General features: G+C 42.7%; 1 protein-coding gene across 2 annotated transcripts; it reads left to right on the forward strand.

Annotated features, from left to right (window-relative positions):
* Nucleotides 1–70: 70 nt before the first annotated feature.
* Jkamp (JNK1/MAPK8 associated membrane protein) lies at nucleotides 71–16,898 on the forward strand. Of its 2 annotated transcripts, none has more exons than XM_050153587.1 (7): nucleotides 71–432; nucleotides 2,801–2,892; nucleotides 3,399–3,553; nucleotides 6,080–6,286; nucleotides 7,615–7,796; nucleotides 13,297–13,373; nucleotides 16,069–16,898. In XM_050153587.1, the coding sequence occupies exons 1-7, from the start codon at nucleotides 429–431 to the stop codon at nucleotides 16,285–16,287; spliced, it is 936 nt and encodes a 311-aa protein (XP_050009544.1). In that variant the 5' UTR covers nucleotides 71–428; the 3' UTR covers nucleotides 16,288–16,898. The 2 variants fall into 2 exon arrangements, with proteins under 2 accessions (XP_050009544.1, XP_050009545.1); XM_050153588.1 differs by having other exon boundaries at nucleotides 2,819–2,892.
* The last annotated feature ends 2,962 nt before the right edge of the window (nucleotides 16,899–19,860 follow it).

The following is a 19,860-nucleotide window of genomic DNA, read 5'->3' on the forward strand; positions in this document are numbered from 1 at the left end:
TTATCTAGGAAACGGGGGCGGGACCTCTGGGTCCCGTCTAGGAATCGCTCGAGGCGGTGTAGACTTGACTCGGTTGGAGGCCGGACCTCGGTGCCGGCCCTTGCCCAGACGAGGCCCGAGGAGTCTGAACCCGGAAAGGGTGGAGCCTCTGAGCGCAGACCCGGAAGGGACGGAGACGCTTCCGAGCCTAGACTAGGAAACCGGGTTCCTGGGATCGTAGGCCGGATAGTCCACCAAGTGTATTTCAGCCTAGCGGAGACGGCGCTGCTGGGGCGGGTCTGGGAACCTAATGTAGCCGGGGCGGGGTTCCACCGCGATCGCCAGGCTAGCGGGAGGCGGAGCGGCGGGGAGCGCTGTGGCCCGGATGTTCGGGTGCTGCGTTCGGACCGGCTGATCCCCGGGCTTCTCTGGAGAACCTAGTGTGGCCAATGGGTAAGTGGTCGCTTAGGCTGCGGGGGGCCGGGGAGATTTCTGTCTTCGTGCCTGCTGCTTTTCCTCTTCATTGCCCCGGGCTTGCCTCCGGCCGACAGCTCTCGCGGGGCGGGCACCCTTGTCCTTTACTGCCCTGGGCTCCAGCTCTGACTTCTCCCGGAGTTCTGACTTCTGCTCCGGAATGGCTGGAGATGACCGCGGGGCGGTGTGCAGGAGAAAGGGCTGAGGCTTTGTTGTGTTCTTCCTACGTTCTTTCATTCATTCCTTTGTTTCTTGTCCAGGAAAGCGTTCCTAATGGTTGACTGGAGAATTAGAAGTGCGGGTGTTAGTGCAGGGCAGGAAAGCAGAAGCAGATTGACACACAACTTACTATTTCAACCTCAAATGTAAATTTTGTTTGTTTCTTCTTGTTTTTCGAGACAGGGTTTTTCTGTGTAACCCTGGATATTCTGGAACTCGCTGTGTAGATCAGGCTGGCCTCGAACGCAGAGATCCACCTGCCTCTGCCTCCCGAGTGCTGGGTTTAAAGGCGTGCGCCACTACACTTGGCATCAAATGTAAATCCATTAGAGTCTTTCACAAGGGCCAGAATTTTGCAGAAAAAAACAAGGTCAACATTTTTGCCATGGTTCACCAACGGCTATAAAACGTAATTGTACAGATTTTTTTTTTTTTTTTGGAAAGTCAGCTTTGCTTTTGTTTGTTGCACTGATTTTCAGGCCTTGGTTTTGGGATCTTTTAGATGCAAAGCCCATCAGTGCCTTAACTTTCTTCCCAGAAAACCTGAAACAATTCATCTCATGTATTTAGTTCATTATAATTCAATTGCTGTGACAAAACGAACAAAAAACGTCAAGGGACTGGCTGGAAAGCTGGCTCAGCGCATAAGAGCACTTGTTGCTCTTTCTGAGGACCAGGCTTTGATTCCCAGTACCTGCACAGCATCTCAGGATCTTCTGTAACTCCAGTTTCTGAGGATCCCATATCCTTTTCTGACCTCCAGGTCTTTTGTCCTCCAGAGACACCAGGCAGGTACATGGCACACAGACATAAATTCAGGCAAAACTCACAACACGTAAAAACGTAATACTATCATAATAAAAGTCTTTTTTAAAAAAATATTCTAAAATAAAGAAGTATGGGTTAAAAAAGATGTCAAGTACTTGATAAAAGTGAAAATATCAAACGTGAGACATTTTAGACTGTGTTTAAATAATCAAACATGAGGCACTCTAGACTGTGTTTTTCTTTTTGGTTTTCCTCGAAAATGCAAGGACAAAAAAATCAAGTCTACAGGAATTTGAAAGGAGAAAGGACCTTGTAACCATAGTCACATTGTGGATGCATGAAAAGTTTGAGGAAATTATAGTTCAGTGATAATAATAGTGTGTAAACTCACATGTAGGCCACCATTGGTTTGGACTTATTTGTATATGGCAGATTCTTAGAGAAGGCAGCCACACTGTCTCGAACCTCTGAGGACCTTCAGGGCCCTTGAGCAGATAGTCTACATATATGGTTATTGGGCAGTGAGGAGAATCAGGCATCACTGGTTCAAAAGACACCTTCAGTCATTTGTCCCAGGTGAAGTCCAGGGTGATTTGGAGGTCCTCAGGGTTTTGCTTTAGAAAGAGCTGTTTTTAATTTTCCTCATGTCTTTAAGAAATTGCAAGGCAGTGATTCTCAGGTAGTTGGTTAGAAGCTCAGTTCCAGCCTTGGTGAAAATGACCCCTGCCCTCAGCAGAAATGATAAAAGCTAGGATAATGCTTCTATATGGAGGTGAATTGATTTCTTTTAAAGACTATGCTCTATTCTAAGATTTTCTCCTTCAAACTTTTGTTACATGTTCTATTATGAACAAAGAATGTCTCTGTGTGTGTCCAATGCCCCAACTGGACAAAATGACAATTAAAAAACATATAGTTTTTAAATTGTGTGATATGTATGGCACTGGGGTATGCCTGCCAGAGTGCACACACGGAGAATGACAACATTCTGCCGTCCTCTCCATCTACCCTGAGCTCCACAAATCAACCTCCCCAGGTAGTTCAGGCTTGTGAGCAATGAAATTCCAAAGTCTGGTCTTAGGGACAGCTTCCTGGAGCTGATGGGAAGGTTCAGGGTTAGGTGCCTGGGGCTAGAACCTGCTGTGCAGGCTGGTGTAGGAGGCTCAGAGTGAACAATAGGATGCCGAGGTAATTTCCTGTAGTGTCACAGCGTGAAAGAACTTAAAAGTAAATGCATCAAGCCTTGTCTAGTACATTTTTAAAGTGAGGTTGAGATACTTCTGCCAATTCAGCAGTTACCAGGTTTTTATTACTTATAACCACAAAGGATGTTACTCTACTGGCATTTGTTTTTAAAAAGCTGTCGATATCCAACCAGCATGCCTTGGACTCTATTGTGGGAAGACCCTACTATTTAAAAACGGATCCAGTGAAATCTATGGAGAATGTGGGGTAAGTTCTATGTTAATATTATCTTATTTTAAGGTCTATTTACTTTGGAAACTTTTTGCATGAAGAACTTTTTGTTTTAAATATAGTCACAAATGTATAAGAATGTGGTATTAATAAAAGCCTTGTTTATATCTACATGTTGATAACTGTATTTACATCTTTTTTGATAGTCACAGATATTAAAAAATAGTTTATAATGTCTACTTACTATTTAATGATTTATCAAAGTGTTTTGTACAGTAAATTGACATGACAACCCCAGAAGACTTCTGCAATAACTTTTATATGATGTTACAAGGTTTTTCATTGAGTATTAGCTGTTTTAGCAATTAAGTAGAAGTCTTCACTGAGTGTTTTGCAGACATCACAGATGATGTGGATTTCTTGAAGTATTTTCTTTAAAAGCTATCCATATATACTAAACTTTTTAAACTAAAATGGGATTCCCTTATAGAATGATCCCAAAATACTACTTGTGTATAAAGCAATGCGTTAACATATTGTAGGTGTGTCCAAGAGGCCAGAGGACCAATGCGCAGAAGTACTGTCAGCCTTGCACAGAGACCCCCGAGCTTTATGACTGGCTCTATCTTGGATTTATGGCGATGCTTCCTCTGGTCCTACATTGGTTCTTCATTGAATGGTACTCGGGGAAAAAGAGGTGAGCACATTCTGATTGTACCTGGATGGACTAGTGTTGGAATAAAGATCACTTATTGTGATGCTGAGTGCGCAATCTTCTGCTAACCTATACCCCCAGCCTGACTCTCAGTCAGAAGAATAATTACCCTTTACTTGTTTCAAAGGGACAACCTTTTTTTTCTGAAATGAGAAAGAAATGGTAGGGCATATCTTAGTAGGTGTTAATGAGACTCTGTTAGAGAATATTATTTCTTAAAGATGATACTGAGTTTCTGCAGGAGTTGGCTAAGATCACAAGCTGTTACTGTTTTAGAACAAATACTTTATAACTTAATTTAATGTTAATGGCCTAGTATAATTATGAGAGCTGACTAGTGCACTGTTAGTGCATTTGTTGAGCAGTGTATTTTATGTTTGGAAGATCAAAGGGAGAGAGAGAAGTAGAGAGGACAAATGGGCACGTGATGACAATATAAATCCATTTTAGGGATGTAGTGAGATTCTCTGTTGCTAACATCTGGAGTCACAAAGAATGGGGAGAGAAATTATGCCTAATAGGACCTAAAAGACTTAAGAAATGCTAAAACAGTTTGGTAGAAAAAAGATGGAGGAATAGCAATGTGATCTGAAGTGGCCAGTGAGGGTTCTAAAGGAAGGGGAGTTAGTGATGAAAGTGGGGGGCAGCATGCAGAGGTTCTTGACAAGCTTCTGCCTGGTTCTTCTACAGGGAATGGGGAGGGGGATGGGAGCACATTCTTCTTTAGGTGTCAGTTTTTATTCCTCTACTCTTGTGAGTTTTTCCTGCTGTGGTCTTTTCACCTCTCCAAACTCTTCGCTGCCTGGTGTTATGGAGGCAGAAGGGAGTGTGGTGTGGCTGAGAAACGAGAGCTGAGAGTGGGCTGGATCTGGAGGCCTGGGACAGGGAAGTCTTAGGATGGGGAAGTCTTAGGACAATTCACAAAACTGGGGCCTAGTTCCAGAGCGGATGATAAAGAATACATGATTTTCTGCACAGATGACGTGTGTCTTGAGGGAGAGGATGGAGCCTGCCCCTATGTGTGCAAAGGAACTTGAAGCAGTCTAGCATGGCCGAGGAGTCTAAGGGGCTGTGGAAAGGGGCATCCTTCTCTGAAGGGCAGGAGGGATCCTGAAGTACTACAGTCTCCCATCAGGTGTAGTGACACAGATCAGTAAATCTTCCCCTGTGACTGTGCGTGCATCCAAGAGCACACACACCAACAGCTGCAAGGTACACAGAGAAAACAGATCTGTGGACCACCATCGTGTATGTGCTCCTTCGTGGACCGAAATACTACGCAGTGCATGAGTTTTAGAATCCACCTTTATTTTTGTAGATCATATGGCTGACTATAGATGGACTGAAACATGATGAAAAGATTCCTGTCATTGGGAATTAGGTGTGGTTTTTACTTTAAAAACATGAATTATATAAAAAGCCTACAAAAACCAGATCATATAGTATGTCCTTGTCTAGCCTTGTGCTTTCAGTATTTTTATGTCTGTAAAGTAATCCAGTTCTGCTAATTCAGAGCTCTAGTAACCCTCATGAATTAGTTGAAATCTGGAAAATACAAGATATGAAGTGATCTCTGAGGAGTCTTCTCTTTCAACAAGTAAAAAGGGACTAGAGAGATAGCTCAGTGGTTAAGAGCACTTGTTACTCTTGCAGAGGACCCAGGTTTGGTATTCAGTGTCCACAGCACCAGTGGCTTGTAACCATCTATAGCTCCCGTCCCAGGGTATCTGACCCCCTCATCCATAATACCAATACCAGTGGCTCCGACACCCTCTTCTGACAACTACAGGACCAGACACTCACTAATAAGTGCATACATGCATATGCATAGGTTATTTATGAAATTAATCAGCTAGTTAATTAGCTAGGTACTTAACAATTAGATATTAACTGACTAATTAGCTAAATAGTAATTATTCAATTAATTAATAATCTAGTTAATTAGTGTTTTAGACAGGATCTTACTCTGTAGTCCAGGACAATGTATAACTTACTCTGTAGCCCAGGCTGGTCCCAAATTTGTGATACTCCCAAGTGCTGAGATTGCTGCCATGAGCCATTGCCCCCTGCTAGACTAGAAATACACTGCTTGCCTCCATGGAAACTGGAAGTGGCGCATCGTGATGCAGACCTGGTGGCTGCTGAGCTTGCCCTCTGCTTCATAGATGGCACCTTCTTTCTGTGTCCTCACATGGTAGAAGGGACAGAGAAAGTTCTTCTGACTTCTTCAAAAAAAAATTCTAATCTCTTTTCTGAGGATTCCACAACCCTGACCTACTGACACTATCACACAGAGAGTGTATTTCAGCATAAGAATTTTAGAGTGGACAGACCTTCAGACCATAACAACAGGTTGTCTGAGGTGCTGGCATGTGTGGCTTGGCTTGTCTGATCTTTGGAGAGTGTAGCTTCCAGATCGTAGCTGAGACATTTAGACCCCGAATCCTGAGCTGTGCGCCCGCTCGACTGAAGCCTGACTGTGCTGGGCTTGTGCCCCTGTCTCTCCAGCTCCAGCGCTCTTTTTCAGCATGTCACTGCACTGTTTGAGTGCAGTGTGGCAGCCATCATCACCTTGCTCGTGAGTGACCCAGTGGGCGTCCTTTACATCCGTTCCTGCCGAGTACTGATGCTGTCCGATTGGTACACGATGCTCTACAACCCGAGTCCAGATTACGTGACCACAGTGCACTGCACCCACGAAGCAGTCTACCCGCTGTGAGTATTTCTCCCAAGACCACTGAGAAAGAACGGTTATAGATTCCATTGATTGTGACAGGTAGATCATTGTAAGCTTCTGGGTATGGGAAGAGATAATAGAAATTGTTTTCTTCTCTGAAGGCATACAGTGAATAACAGGAACAAACATTATTTTTGTTTTTAAAGCATAGTCTCACTATATATGGACTAGACTGTCCTCATCTCATTATTCTGCTTCAGCCTCTTGAGGACTGAGATTCCAGATATGTACTGCCATGCTCAGAGAGAGAAAGTTTGACAATAAGCCCATCACCTAAACTGTATTGTCAGCCCAGAACATCTTAGAGAAGGGGAAGTGTTTTGACATAAAAAAACAATACATGCACACATAGAATTCTAGGAATATGTTCTTTGTGTTTCATAGAGGTTTGTTTTGTGCTGATAAAGTTAATGGCACGTTCCAGAATCCTCTCTAGGTGATTTAAGTTGTCACTGCTTTCTCTTGTGTTGTTTTTGTTAGTACTTAAATCAGATGAAGTGTTAATACACATACCAGGACACGTGCACACATAACAGTAATGAACTTTAGTAAAGATTTATGTGTGTGTGGATGCATGCCATGTGTGTGGTGCCATCAAGCTAGAGATGAGGTTACATTTGGTTGTAAGCTGCCTGACCTGGGTGCTAGAACCGAACTTGGATCTTTCTACCGTTTTAACTGCTAGCTGTCTCTAGTACAGGTAAGTTTTCAAAGTCAAATTCTAATCAAATCCATAAGTCAAACTACTTACCTGAATTATGAAAAGTTATTGTCTTTTTTGTTCATATTAAACTTTCACTACTTATTCTTTTAATTGACATATCCAATCATACTGATTGAGATACCTTATTCACATGCATCTGTAGATGAAAGTTGGTCTAAAGTATATAAACATTTTTAAAGTTATTATTTAAGATGTATTACCTTATTTTATGTGTATAGGTATTTGGCTTGCATATATGTCTGTATCATATGTGTGCAGTGCCTGCTAAGGCTGGAAAAGGAGGTCAGAGTACAGAGGATTGTGAGCTGCCTTAGGAGTGCTGGGAAATGAACCCAAGTTCTCTGCAGAATCAGCAAATACTCTTAAATGCTGAGCCATCTCTCCAACACCATTTTTAGGATTATTGAGATATTTTCAAATAAATAAACCATGTATGTATTTGCTTGTGCCCCCTATCGCCAGTCTCAGTATCTTAATGGGTAGACTTACAGTGTTTTTAAGCCTTCTTTTAAGAACTTTGATCTAAGAGCGTCAAGGGTAGAAGTATATTGGACAGATCTTGAGACGTCCCTCATTTTGCAGGTACACCATCGTGTTTGTTTATTATGCATTCTGTTTGATGCTGATGATGCTTCTCCGGCCTCTGCTGGTGAAGAAGATCGCCTGCGGACTAGGGAAGTCGGAGCGGTTCAAAAGCATCTATGCCGCTCTTTACTTCTTCCCCATTCTGACCGTGCTGCAGGCCGTGGGCGGAGGCCTCTTGTGTAAGTTTGATGAGTGAAAAACCAGTCTTCTCCTAACTAAAGTTCACAGGCTTTCTCTAAAGTCGTCCTTTAACCTTTGAAGGCAAGCCTTAGTGTAGATTTTTGCTGAAACATGGTGTTATTAAAAACAGAGTGGACTAGAGTTTCTCAACAGAATGAGGCTGAAGGTTGTAACTAAAGGGTAAGATTTAAAAATTCTAGGATGAAAGTTTAAAAAGTAGCTTTTTATGTACAGTAGATGAAATTTTATATTGGCAAGAAGTATTATGTACTGTTGTCTTAGATTTTTAATTTCCTTTATAAAAATCTTTCCTATAAAGTTAAAAGGAAGTCTGTGTGTAAAACATTCATTTAGCAACTCTTAAGGTTGGACTGTATCTCAGAAGGACAAGGGGTAAGTCATTTAACGGTGACTTACATAGTACTAGGAGATAGAGTAGACACTTTCCAGATAGCCAAGGAAACATTGGCAAGGGTGGGGGGCAGAGTGGGGGTACCTTTGAGTACATTTTCATTTTCCATAAACAGTGCATGTTGAGTATGTTTTTTTCTAAGAAGTCTTCCCAAAAGCCAAGGACAAGCCTCTTGGCCCAGAAACAGGGATAGGGATTATACAGCTTGATAATGTAATTTGGTCCAAGGTGAAAGTGAAACTGGAAGAGGAAGTTGGTGGCTACAGGCCCTCCTCACGGTGTAGCTCACAGGTCATCTGTTTCACTTTCAGTGTCTGACAACACAGGCGCCAGCCAGCTCCTAGTGGTCCCTGTTAGTGTGACCCACTGCAGTGTTTGCCTGCTGGGCCAGACAGCTGTTCTCGCTCTAGGCCCTGGGATCTAGAGTATTAGGACTTTATTAGTTTTTATTGCTGTGATAAAACACCATGACCAAGGCAAATTACAGAATAAAGAGTTTATCTGGGCTCAAGGTTCCTGAGGGTTAAGGGCTCATTGAGGCAGGGAATTGTGGCAGCAAGTGGCAGATATGGCAGCAAGAGCAGCCGAGAGCTCACTTCTAAAAGTGCCAGCAGGAAGCAGAGTGAAGCAGAAATGGCTTGAGTCTTTAAACTCTCAAAAGTCAGCCTCCAGTGGCACACTTCCTCCAACAAGGACACGCCCCTTAAGCCTCCCAGGTGGGACCACCAACTGGAGCAAGTATTCAGCCATAAACCAGTGGAGTATGTTCTCACCCAAGCCACCGTGGAACCTTACAGGGATTGAGGCAGAAGAGTGATGTTACCAGACTTCCATTTTAGAATCTTCAGGATGTGTGAGGAAGCACACCATGAAGAAGGGGAGGGAGAGACACTGCTTTTCAGGCAAATAACTACCATCTTGTTTCTTCTGTAATTAATACTTTCTATTACAATAAGGAAATTTTCCTGTAGAATCCCTTCATGCTTCTGATCCTTGGACAAGATTCACTAGAGAAGCCCAATAGACCTTTCCAAGTGGGACAGCAATAAAGAGCTGACAATTGCTGTCGTCAGCCCTCAGCACACTTTGGCCCTGGTGGACTCAGGCGTTGGCGTGATCAAGGCTGAGCTTATTGATAATTTGGGAACTACTGCTAAGTCTGACCAAAATATTCATGGAAGCTCTCCGTGAAGGAGCAGTTTGGTGTTGGACTTTATCTGCCTATCTTGGGGCAAGGAAGCGTTTGTAGTCACAAAGCACATTGATGGTGGAGCAGCGTGCATGGGAGTTTTGTGCTGGTGGAACCTTCACTGACTGTGTAGACCTGGGTGAATGCACTGAGGACCACAGTGATCCATCCCAAAGAAGACAGACCAACAGAACACTTAGAGAAGGTCATGAGACAGCGCTCACTGTTAACCAGTTACCCTGTCACCCTCTATGGGAGGAGGAGGAAGAGAAGGATTGGAGTGATGATGAGGAAGAGAACAGAGGAAGACAAAGGTAGTGAAGAGAAGTATAAGACTGGAGGTCAGGTGAAGATGACACCACGGTGAGGATAAGAAAAAGAATTGAAGGGAATTAAGGATGCATGCATTCATCAGGAAAAGCTGAGCACAACTGTGCCCATTTAGAACAGAGATTGTGGTGACCCCTCTTGGGGAATGTGGCAAATTCTGTAAGTGCTTTTCCAGTGCCTGGCAAGGCCTCCCAGCAGTCAAGCACGTCTCTGTAGTCAGGATGGCATTCTGCGTGTTGCTATTGGTCCCTTGGCAAGCTTTGGACCTCTTTAAGAATGAGAAATGTGGTAACATTGAATTCTGGGTTCACCATGTGCTTATGTGATGATGTGCTGTGATGAGTTGGTGCCCACATAGCTTGGTTACATCTGTGTCATTGTTGGCTGAACATCTTCCAAGATGCTCCAATAGAGCAAAATCTTGAAAATCTCCACAAAAGCATGTGCGCATTGTGCGGAAGTGCCTTGATGTGGGAGTGTCATATATCAATCTGTTGATTTCATTGGTTAAGTTATAATAAACCAGCTGCTTGGCCTCATGGCTTGGAACATAGATGGGAGGAGTAAACAGAATAGAATTCTGGGCGGAAGAGGAAGTGAGGTCAGACTCTGCTCGGATCCCGGAGACAGAGCCAACAGCTCGGGAGCAGAGACGCCATGCTCAACTCTCCCAGGATGGACAGAGGCTAGAATCTTCCCGGTAAGCGCACCTTGGGGTGCTTACACGCATTATTAGAAATGGGCTAGTCCAGGTGCGAGAATTAGCCTGTAAGGGCTAGAGTTCATGGGCCAAGCAGTTCTTAAATGAATACAGTTTGTGTGTTGTTATTTCGGGCATAAGCTAGCCAAGCGGCCGGGGTGTTGGGGATGCAGCCCCGCCGCCGCTCTTATTTCAACAGTGCCTCGAGCTCATCTCTGAGCTGCCAGAAAACAAAGAACCATCAGTGATTCTGTGAGGCATCCTAAGAACCTAAATCCTGGAATCCATGAGGAGCCCACTAAGTGATGCCTCTCTGAGCTAGCTGCTGAGCTGTCTGCCACCCATGTCAGTCTGGAGAACACGTCTCTGTCAGCACGCATCTTGCAAGAAGGAAACCGAAGTCTGTATACTCCAGTGAGAGCAAAGAGAAGCTGGCCAACTCTGCTCTTGAGAACACAAAGTGGATGTTTAAGTGACGCCTCATTGGCCAGTACTGGAGGCAGCAGCTTGAGGAGATGGGAGGAGGCTGGTCTCATGACCAAGTAGCATCAGGAGCTACCAGAGGAGAGGGGAAGGAGGAGGAGGGAGGAAGGCGGAGTTTGAGAACATCTCCACACTCATGGAAGATGTCTTGGGTAAAAAGGTTGAGGAGGTGATTGTCTCTGCCAGACGTTTGTCTTCATCTTGATTTATTAACAGGGACCTTCAGGTCGATGTGGAACAGATCAGGGCCCAGGCACTTTGAGACAGCTCTGTAGTGGGCTGTTTGACAGCCAAAGGGTGCCTGGAGATCAGCCCCAACCACCTTATTGTGTAGACCCCATAGAAGGCTGAGCCTCACAAGGTGATCAAGGATCTGGGGCACTGCCATTAGAACTCTTCTGGCTTCTTGCTTGGGCTCCCCAGACATTCTCCAGCCAAACCCATCCCCTGATCATGGATGTCTAGTCACTCACAAAGATGCGGTGACAGTGGAGGAGCCCAGTGTTGCTGTTCCTGATAGTGTCCCCTGCTTGAGTATGATAAGGATGCTTCATTTTCCCCTCTATGTAGTTTTCTTACTGCTCCCGCAGAAGTTTTGGGTGGCCCTGGCCCACCCCGCTTCCTCTGCTAATGTCTAGTGTTCTTTTTCTTTTGTCCTTTGTGTCGAAGGCAGGAAAATCACCTTCCTCACCTAAGAGTGGGGTTGGATGTTGTATATTGTTTTTGTTTTGTCCTGAAATTAAAATGTGCAAATTAAATCAAATTAAAAGTAACTAACTTTTGGTGCTGTGTTGAAGCTCTTAGGAGCTGGAAGAAAGAGGGAAGCTGTGGAAATAAGGAAATGATTGGGAATGTTAAGGAGATAGCCAGATAGTATTGTTCTTAAATCACAGCTATTGTAAGTTATTTTATAAAATAGTATGTAAAGTATGACAGATCCATTGGAGGAACATTAGACTGAAAATTTTGCTAACAAGCCTTCACTCTTATTTGGAGGATCAAACAGTTCTTATTTGTTTTGCAGGATTCTGCATTAGTCACAGAGGGTGCATACCAAATTCATGAGCATAGTACTTGGGGAAGCTTCTGGTAGCTGGTAGCATAGCACACTGGGGATCTATGGCCTTGGGGAGGAAAGGGCTGGGAATCCTTAGGAGGTTCTTTAGCCAGTATTTCAGTGTGATCTCCCTCTGACCCATCAGGGAGAACATGCTGATTCCCAGGCCCTAGCCCAGGTCCAGGTGCATAAGATCTCAGGTTGCTTTACATCCTAGCCTGTAAGAACCGCTCTTAAGCCTGTGTCTGGCCCAGTAGTACCCATGTGTCCCTAGAAGTTGGAATTTTCTTATGAGATCATAACCGCATATAGTTACCATTGTTATCTATGTGTACTTTGAGTGAGGTTTTTTTTGTAGTTGTTGCTGTTTTGTTTTGTAGTGGCTGTTCGAGGGCACAATCCCTAACATAAAAAGTTATAGATGTTATGAACTCGATTCTAAACTAAATTGATAATTGAGGCTTCTGGCCACTACATCCAAAATTACGTTTGTTCTAGATGTGCATTGTAGAATAATTGGAAGCTTTGTAAATTAAAGTTATTTTAAAATAATTGTATAGAAATAATTCCGGGCATTTTTTTTTCTCAATTTGTCTATTTTGTGTTCTTTTAACTTAGACATAGTAGAAAAAGGGAAGCATGCTCTGTAAGGAAAGTGTTTGCTTAGGATGTTATTGCTGTATTGTATCTGAAATAGAAATTAACAGAATTTTGCTAGGAAGACAACCAAAAGGTTGGATGACAAATAAACTTTTCTAAAGACAATGACAGCCGGGTTACTCTTATGAACAGTCTTCCCAACCAAGAATTCCTTCTTGGCCCGTGAAGCAGGAAACTTGAGTGTTCTATTATCTTGTTTGGCACCTAGCTCCTCGTAGCATTCTCTACACAAGGGAGAGAACTTGATTCTTTTCAATTAATCTTTCAGCTGGATCAAATCTCTTAGCTTCTCATAGGTGTGGGATCGATTTACATTTTTAAGAGTTTGAGAAAAATTTAAAAAACAAATTTGTTATACTGTTAAAATTATATGACACTCATATTTTGTTGTTTATGAAATTTTATTGGGACAGAGGCATAGCTGCCCAATTACGTGTGTCCCATGCTGTTTGCATGACACATTTGTCGAGTCGGGGAGTTGAGATGGAGATTGTGTGGCCTAGAAGGCCAAAAATATTTGTAATTCACAAAGAATTGGCTGTCAGTCCCGTCTCAGGATGATAGGACTCAAGTCTCTGAAGTGGCTGAGAAGGAATTCACAAGGGCTGTGTTTTAGCTGCTGGTTTCATTTGTCAGTTTCTAATGCAGTATCCGTGTTTGTTTTTTAGATTATGCCTTCCCGTACATTATATTAGTGCTGTCTTTGGTTACTCTGGCCGTGTACATGTCTGCTTCTGAAATAGAGGTAGGAAATTGCTTTTCCTTTGCTACGGTTTTAGGTTTACTTTTTCTTTTGAATAAAAATTGACAATTGAAAGGAACAGTGCATATGATACAGTAAGTACATAGGAGATGGTAAGATACAGCAGTTGATTCATTGGTTCTTGGCTAATTAATGTCACTTTCTACCTCTTTCGATAATTTTATGGAAGGTTATGTGGGCGGCATTGTATCTTTTCTTGGGAAGTTAGGGGAGTAGTCAGCGCTCCTATCAAACAAGATGACGAAAAGTCATCTTACAGAATTTACCCATGTAGCGGACATGCAATTATCGATCGACATATTAAAGTTCACTGATACTGCTTTGAAAGACACACAGAAATACTTCACTGCACACAGAACTGATTCTAAATTACCGTTTACTAGAGATGTCCGTGATTATTCATTCCGTACCAGCTGCATCTCCCTCTCAGTTTCGCCTTTGGTTTGGATGTTTTTGCCCTACAATATGTTTTGTTGATTACATCGGTACTAGCACTTTAGTTCTGATTGGCTCTTTGTGATAAGCCTTTTGTAATTTTTTAATATTTCCGCGAAACGCCACTAATAATGAGTGCCTTAGTTACGGTTACTATTGCTGCGATGAAACACCATGACCTGGGCAGCTTGGAGAGGAAAGGGTTTATTTGGCTTTTGCTTCCACATAACTGTTTATCATAGAAAGAAATCAGGACAGGAGCTCAAACAGGGCAAGAACCTGGTGGCAGAAGCTGATGCAGAGAGGCCATGGAGGGGTGCTAGTTCCTGCCTTGCTCCCCATGCTTGCACAGCCTGCTTTCTTATAGAACCGAGGGCCACCAGCCCAGGCATGGCACCACCCTCCATGGGCTGGGTTCACCTGCAGCAGTTACCAATTAAGAAAATGCCCTACAGCTGGGTCTTATGAAGGTGTCTTCTCAACCGAGGCTCCCTCTTTTCAGATGCTTCTAGCTTGTGTCAAGTTGACATAAAACTAGCCAGAACAAACGAGGAACCTTCTTTTTTAAATGTTTTAAAAAGTTTTACATTGTATATATTGTCTTAATTTTGTTATAAATTTAAATTATTTCATTAAAACCTTTTATTTATTTAGTTGTGTGCATGTGTGTGTGCTCATAAGCCTAAGTGTACACGTGAGGGGTGGTTTACGTCTCTTCTTTCCTGTGGGTCCTGGGTATCAAACTCAGGTTGTCAGGCTTGGTGGCAACTGCCTTTATCTACTGAGCTATCTTGTTCCTGATTATGTTTTGAATTCAGAATATTTTTGGCCCCAAACAAGTATTTTGATTCATTGATGGGTAGGCATTGTTGTAAAGTAGAACAGCCTACCGTCACATTTTTAAATATGTTATTTCTTTAAGGACTAAGGTATTATCCGTTTACAGTATGAGCAATAAAAGAGAAAAAATAATATATTTGACATTCTAACTAGGACAGACATATTCATAAAACTTTTAATCAAAGTGGGCAGTTTTGTACATCTCTTCTGTAATTTTCTTTCCAATTATGTGGCTTTTAGATTCTGTTTATCTTAAGACAGCACAATCGCACAATTCCCATTAAGTACCTTCACAGGCTGATTACAAAGCTCTATCTGGAGCAGACCTCCCAAGTTCATAGACCCTTCATGCTGTGCTGTGGGTCTACTGCTCACAGCATTAACGTGTGTTTTAGGACACTAGGGAAAACAAGGTAACTCTTTTGAGAGATGGTTGTTGATGCCTCTTTTCCTAACACACTGCTGACAGTGTGAGGTGAGGCCATACCTGGAACTCATAGTGGCCTCAGGTAGGGGCGATAATGGAGGAACTGAAGGGGACCATTTGATGGTGATTGTTCAGCTCGCCCGGTTTGTAGACAAGCCTCATTGCTCCTTTCTAATCTCTAATCAGCATTGCAAACGACCTAATTAGAGAAGACGGGAAATTAATTTTGGCTTTTCATCATCCAGGAAAAGATCAAGGTGTATGCTGGAGTATTTGAATAAAATCTGCATATTTACGGATGAGCAATGCTCTTTCAGATTGGCTGCTCACTCCTTTGGTTCTCTGTCTCCAAGTGTCTGCTCTGAGGATGTTTGCATCTTCAGTTAGCTCTGTTCTCTCAGGAACTGAATCCAGAGAATGACACTCCAGGTCTAGATGAGCCCATGAGCCGTTTAACTGAAAGAAAAAGTTGAAGGGTAGCCCACTGAAAATTCCTTCACTGTGATTATTAGCACATTTCAATGTTACTTCTGTATTGATTTGATCCTTTGAGTTTCTCTACATCCTCACACGGCACTGAATTTGAAAAGAGAATCAGGTGATTAGTGAGTCTTTCTGCTGTCTTGAGTGTACTCAGTTGGCAGATACTGGAAATGTTAGCATCATGAAGATGAGGTTTATGAAGATGCAGTGGACCTGGATGTAGGGAGCATACACTGTAGACTTCCTCTTCTAGTTCGTGTGTTTCTGAGGAAGCTCATGTTCCCCAAGTGATTAGTGATGTAAATGAGAAAGGACCAAGACATGTGGCTAAGTGTGGCTGTTGAGGGCCTTTGTGGTGGCTACACTGGGTGATTGGGGCAGCTCTTGAGGTCTATTTAGCTCAAGCAGTCAGAGTCCTTGGCCATGACTGGGTGAAGACAGTGGTCTTGCGGAGTTTTGCTAACCTGTGTTTCTCTTCTTTCTCTTACATAGAGCTGCTATGATCTCCTGGTCAGGAAGAAAAGACTCATTGTTCTCTTCAGCCACTGGCTGCTGCATGCCTACGGGATTGTCTCCATCTCCAGAGCGGACAGGCTGGAACATGACCTACCGCTTTTGGCTTTGGTACCGACACCAGCCCTGTTTTACCTGTTCACTGCAAAATTTACCGAACCATCACGGATACTCTCAGAAGGGGCCAATGGACACTGAGTATATAATGCCAACAAACAAACAAAACCCCTAAAAAGTATTCTTAATTTAAAAAAATGTAAAGAAGAAATTAAAATGTATTAATAGCATTCTGTCCTACATGGGAACAAGATTGTCTGGACATCTTAATGCTTGTTTTTTACCCTTTGATTTAATGGACCTTGTGATTGGACTCAGAGATCGCACAGCATCATGGTACTGTGCTATACATACGTTATCTGTCACACTGGAAGCCTGGGCAGCCATGTTTCTGTGCGCCTGTGCTATTGGGTGTCTCCCAGCTGTTTGTGAAAACCCAGCATCAAGTATATTCGGAACTCCTTCGCTGCAGCATCCTTACTCCTGCCTGTGAGCTCGGCCTTTGACTTTCTCCGCTAAGGGATTACAAAGACAGACGTACTCATGGAGAGTGAGGGCAACTACAGAAGCAAAGCGTGGTTTTTGTCAATATCTATTTATTTTCACCAGTACAGTATTTTAGTAATATTGCAAAAATAAAGCCTAATTTATATATGAGCTTTCTGTTCATAGACAGACAGTTTGGTTGTGGACGTGTTCAAATTATTGTTCCTGTAAAGAAGAAAACAATAAAGCATTTAACTGTAAAATAACTCAGTGTTCTGACAATTGAGTCTTTTTTCCAACAGCGATTATGGAAGTAATTAAAAATTTTTAAATATTAAGATTAATGCCTCATTTGTTTGCTGGATAAATACGCATACTCCCCTCCTTTCATCTTATTTCTTCAAATGCATTTCTGAGTCAGGATCTTATAACCAGAAGTATCTGAGATGGAATGAGCTCCAGGAACACCTAGCCGGTTCCCCTGTGGCTGGGTTTTGGATAGATAAGCTGTCACGTTCATCCTCTGAAGACTTGGAGAGACTTGTGTCACAGCCATGGGAACAGACTAGAGATGTTAACACTTGAGCCATGTGTATTCATTTGTAGTGTTTGGGGTTATTCACCGGATCTGCTCCATAGCAACCTTGGAGACTTAGTTAATGCTGCAGAATACAAACTCGGTGCACTCACCCAGTGGTCTCTGGTGCACTCACCCAGTGGTCTCTGCACTCACCCAGTGGTCTCTGTGCACTCACCCAGTGGTCTCTGGTGCACTCACCCAGTGGTCTCTGCACTCACCCAGTGGTCTCTGCACTCACCCAGTGGTCTCTGGTGCACTCACCCAGTGGTCTCTGTGCACTCACCCAGTGGTCTCTGCACTCACCCAGTGGTCTCTGCACTCACCCACTGGTCTCTGCACTCACCCACTGGTCTCTGCACTCACCCAGTGGTCTCTGGGATTCTCCAGGTTGTTTCCTTATTTGTTGCTCCTGGTTAGGGCGTTTCTCCTAAGGTGAATGGAGCAAGGAAAGTGGACCTTTTTGCCAGCCTTTTGCTTCTTTTCTGTAAGAAAAAACATTTAAGTTCTATTTGTGTTTTACACAAGTTTTGTGTTTAGTAATGTCCACCAAAGTCCTGACTTGTTCCAAGAACCCTCAAGTGGCTAATTACATAGTCTGTACCTGAGAGGCCATGTGTCTAATTGCCCATGGCGAGCCACTGGGCCCTTTGTGCTGTTTGTAACAGTTACCTTCCTGTATACCATTCTAGCAAAACAATATGTGTAAAAGGAGGATTCATAAAAAAATTATAATTCCCCAAGGGCAGATACTTAAGATCTGCATTTTACAATCTGCTTTCATAGAAACAGGCTTATCAATATCATAGCCACTTTGGTCGCTCATGTTTAGTAAATAGTTTGATAAAATGTGTCTATAGCCAGGCCGTGGTGGCACTTGCCTTTAATCCCAGCTCTCGGAAGGCAGAGGCAGGCAGATCTCTGTGAGTTCAAGGTCAGCCTGGTCTACAAGAGCTAGTTCTAGGACAGACTCCAAAGCTACAGCAAAGCCATGTCTTAAAAATCTTTAAAAAAAAGAAAGAAAGAAAGAAAGAAAGAAAGAAAGAAGGAAGGAAAGAAAGAAAGAAAGAAAGAAAGAAAGAAAGAAAGAAAGAAAGAGAAAGAAAAGGTGTCTAATTTAAAAATGTGCAAAATAGCCCTTAGCTCAGCTTTGGTCTTGACTGAAGTCCTTGGGATACACTGTAGTTTTTGCTGTTGTGGGCTAGAGTAATTATTTTGCTAATCAGACAAGAATAATTTGAAAGGCATTTTTTTCTTAATTTGGGTTTAATGATGAGCTTAACAACATTTACCTAAAACTATCAGTTTCTAAGACTTGGCTACTCAGTGGAGATTTAAAAACCAACAGGCCTAACCTGGGCACTTATGTCTCATGTTGAACTAGTCTGGGATGTTGCCTCCACAGTCTTACCAGCAAAAAGCATTTGTCTTCTTGGTGACAGCCATTCTGAATGAATCTCAAAGTAGCTTTATTTTGCATTTCCTTGGAGGCAAAGGCTATTGAGGACTTTCAAAAACACTTATTGACCCTTTGTATTTCTTTTGAGAACTATCTGTTCAGTTATAATTCCAAATCCCTTGAACATTATACACAGTAATTTAGGTTACACGAGTGTTTTTTTTATTGATCAAATCATATATTCCTTGCAGAAGACTTTTTTAGATTACCTAATGTTTTAAAGACTTAAAAAAAACAACTCTTACAATTGTCAGTTTTCTTTTCATTTTTGTGATGAAAAAAATTACTCAATATTATTGTGCACATTTTGAGCATTTAATTCTGAAAAATAAATTGCTTTTAATTTTATAGTTGCAGCAGAATTGACATCTAAGAGAGAAAAACAAAGTCATTTGCTGAATGATTTGAAAGGGTTCCAAATCACCCCAGGTTACATAACAAGACTATCTCAGAAAGGTCAACCAAACCAAACCAAGCCAAGAAGTTCTCTTGGAAAAACAAAGTTCAGATTAGGAAGACCTTCATTCAGACCAGTGGTTCTCAAACATTCCACAAGGAGGTTTGAGATTCACCAAGAAGACAAATGCTTTTTGCTGGCAAGACTGTGGAGAAAGGGGAGTTCCCATCTACTGTTGGCTGGAGTGAAACTGGCTCAGCCACGATGAAAACCAGTGTGGAGGTTTCTCGAGAAAATAGAACTAGAGCTACCATATGACTCGGCTGTACTGTTCCACGTCCTTCCACAGAAATATGCGCTCCTCTGCGTGCATTGCTAACGCATCGCAATAGCAAGGAAAATGGAATCTGCCTAGATGCTTATCTACAGATGATAATAAAATGTGGTACGCGTGTACAGCTCAATTTTATTCTACCATAAAGGAAAAAGAATTATGAAACTTGTAGGAAAATGAGTGACAGTGGAAATATTAAATCAGGTTATAGGCTCAGAAAGTCGAATTAGCTCTTGTACACAGATCCCAAGCTTTTAACTTTTATGAGTGTGAATTTAATGTGGGGCTGAGTTTTACACTCAGGCTGGCAGGACATTAGAAAGGGGTCCATGCGGGGCAGGGCAGGGGGGCTGCAAGAGAGGGAGCTGGGAGGGTAATAGAACTCACGTCATAGGAAGGCGGAAATGATTACATGGTACGGTGGGGAGGGGCGAGCAGGGGAGAAGGGTCCAAGTGGGGGC

The sequence above is a fragment of the Alexandromys fortis genome, unplaced genomic scaffold (assembly GCF_014885135.2).
Source record: "Alexandromys fortis isolate MF-2015 unplaced genomic scaffold, M_Fortis_MF-2015_v1.1 scaffold_82, whole genome shotgun sequence".
Taxonomy (NCBI): Eukaryota; Metazoa; Chordata; class Mammalia; order Rodentia; family Cricetidae; genus Alexandromys; species Alexandromys fortis.

Excerpts from the sequence above, each read along its gene's own strand:
- Jkamp (XM_050153587.1), top strand. Across the intron at positions 3,554-6,079 it reads TGGTACTCGGGGAAAAAGAG|CTCCAGCGCTCTTTTTCAGC; the intron begins GTGAGCACATTC and ends CTGTCTCTCCAG. Across the intron at positions 6,287-7,614 it reads CACGAAGCAGTCTACCCGCT|GTACACCATCGTGTTTGTTT; the intron begins GTGAGTATTTCT and ends CTCATTTTGCAG.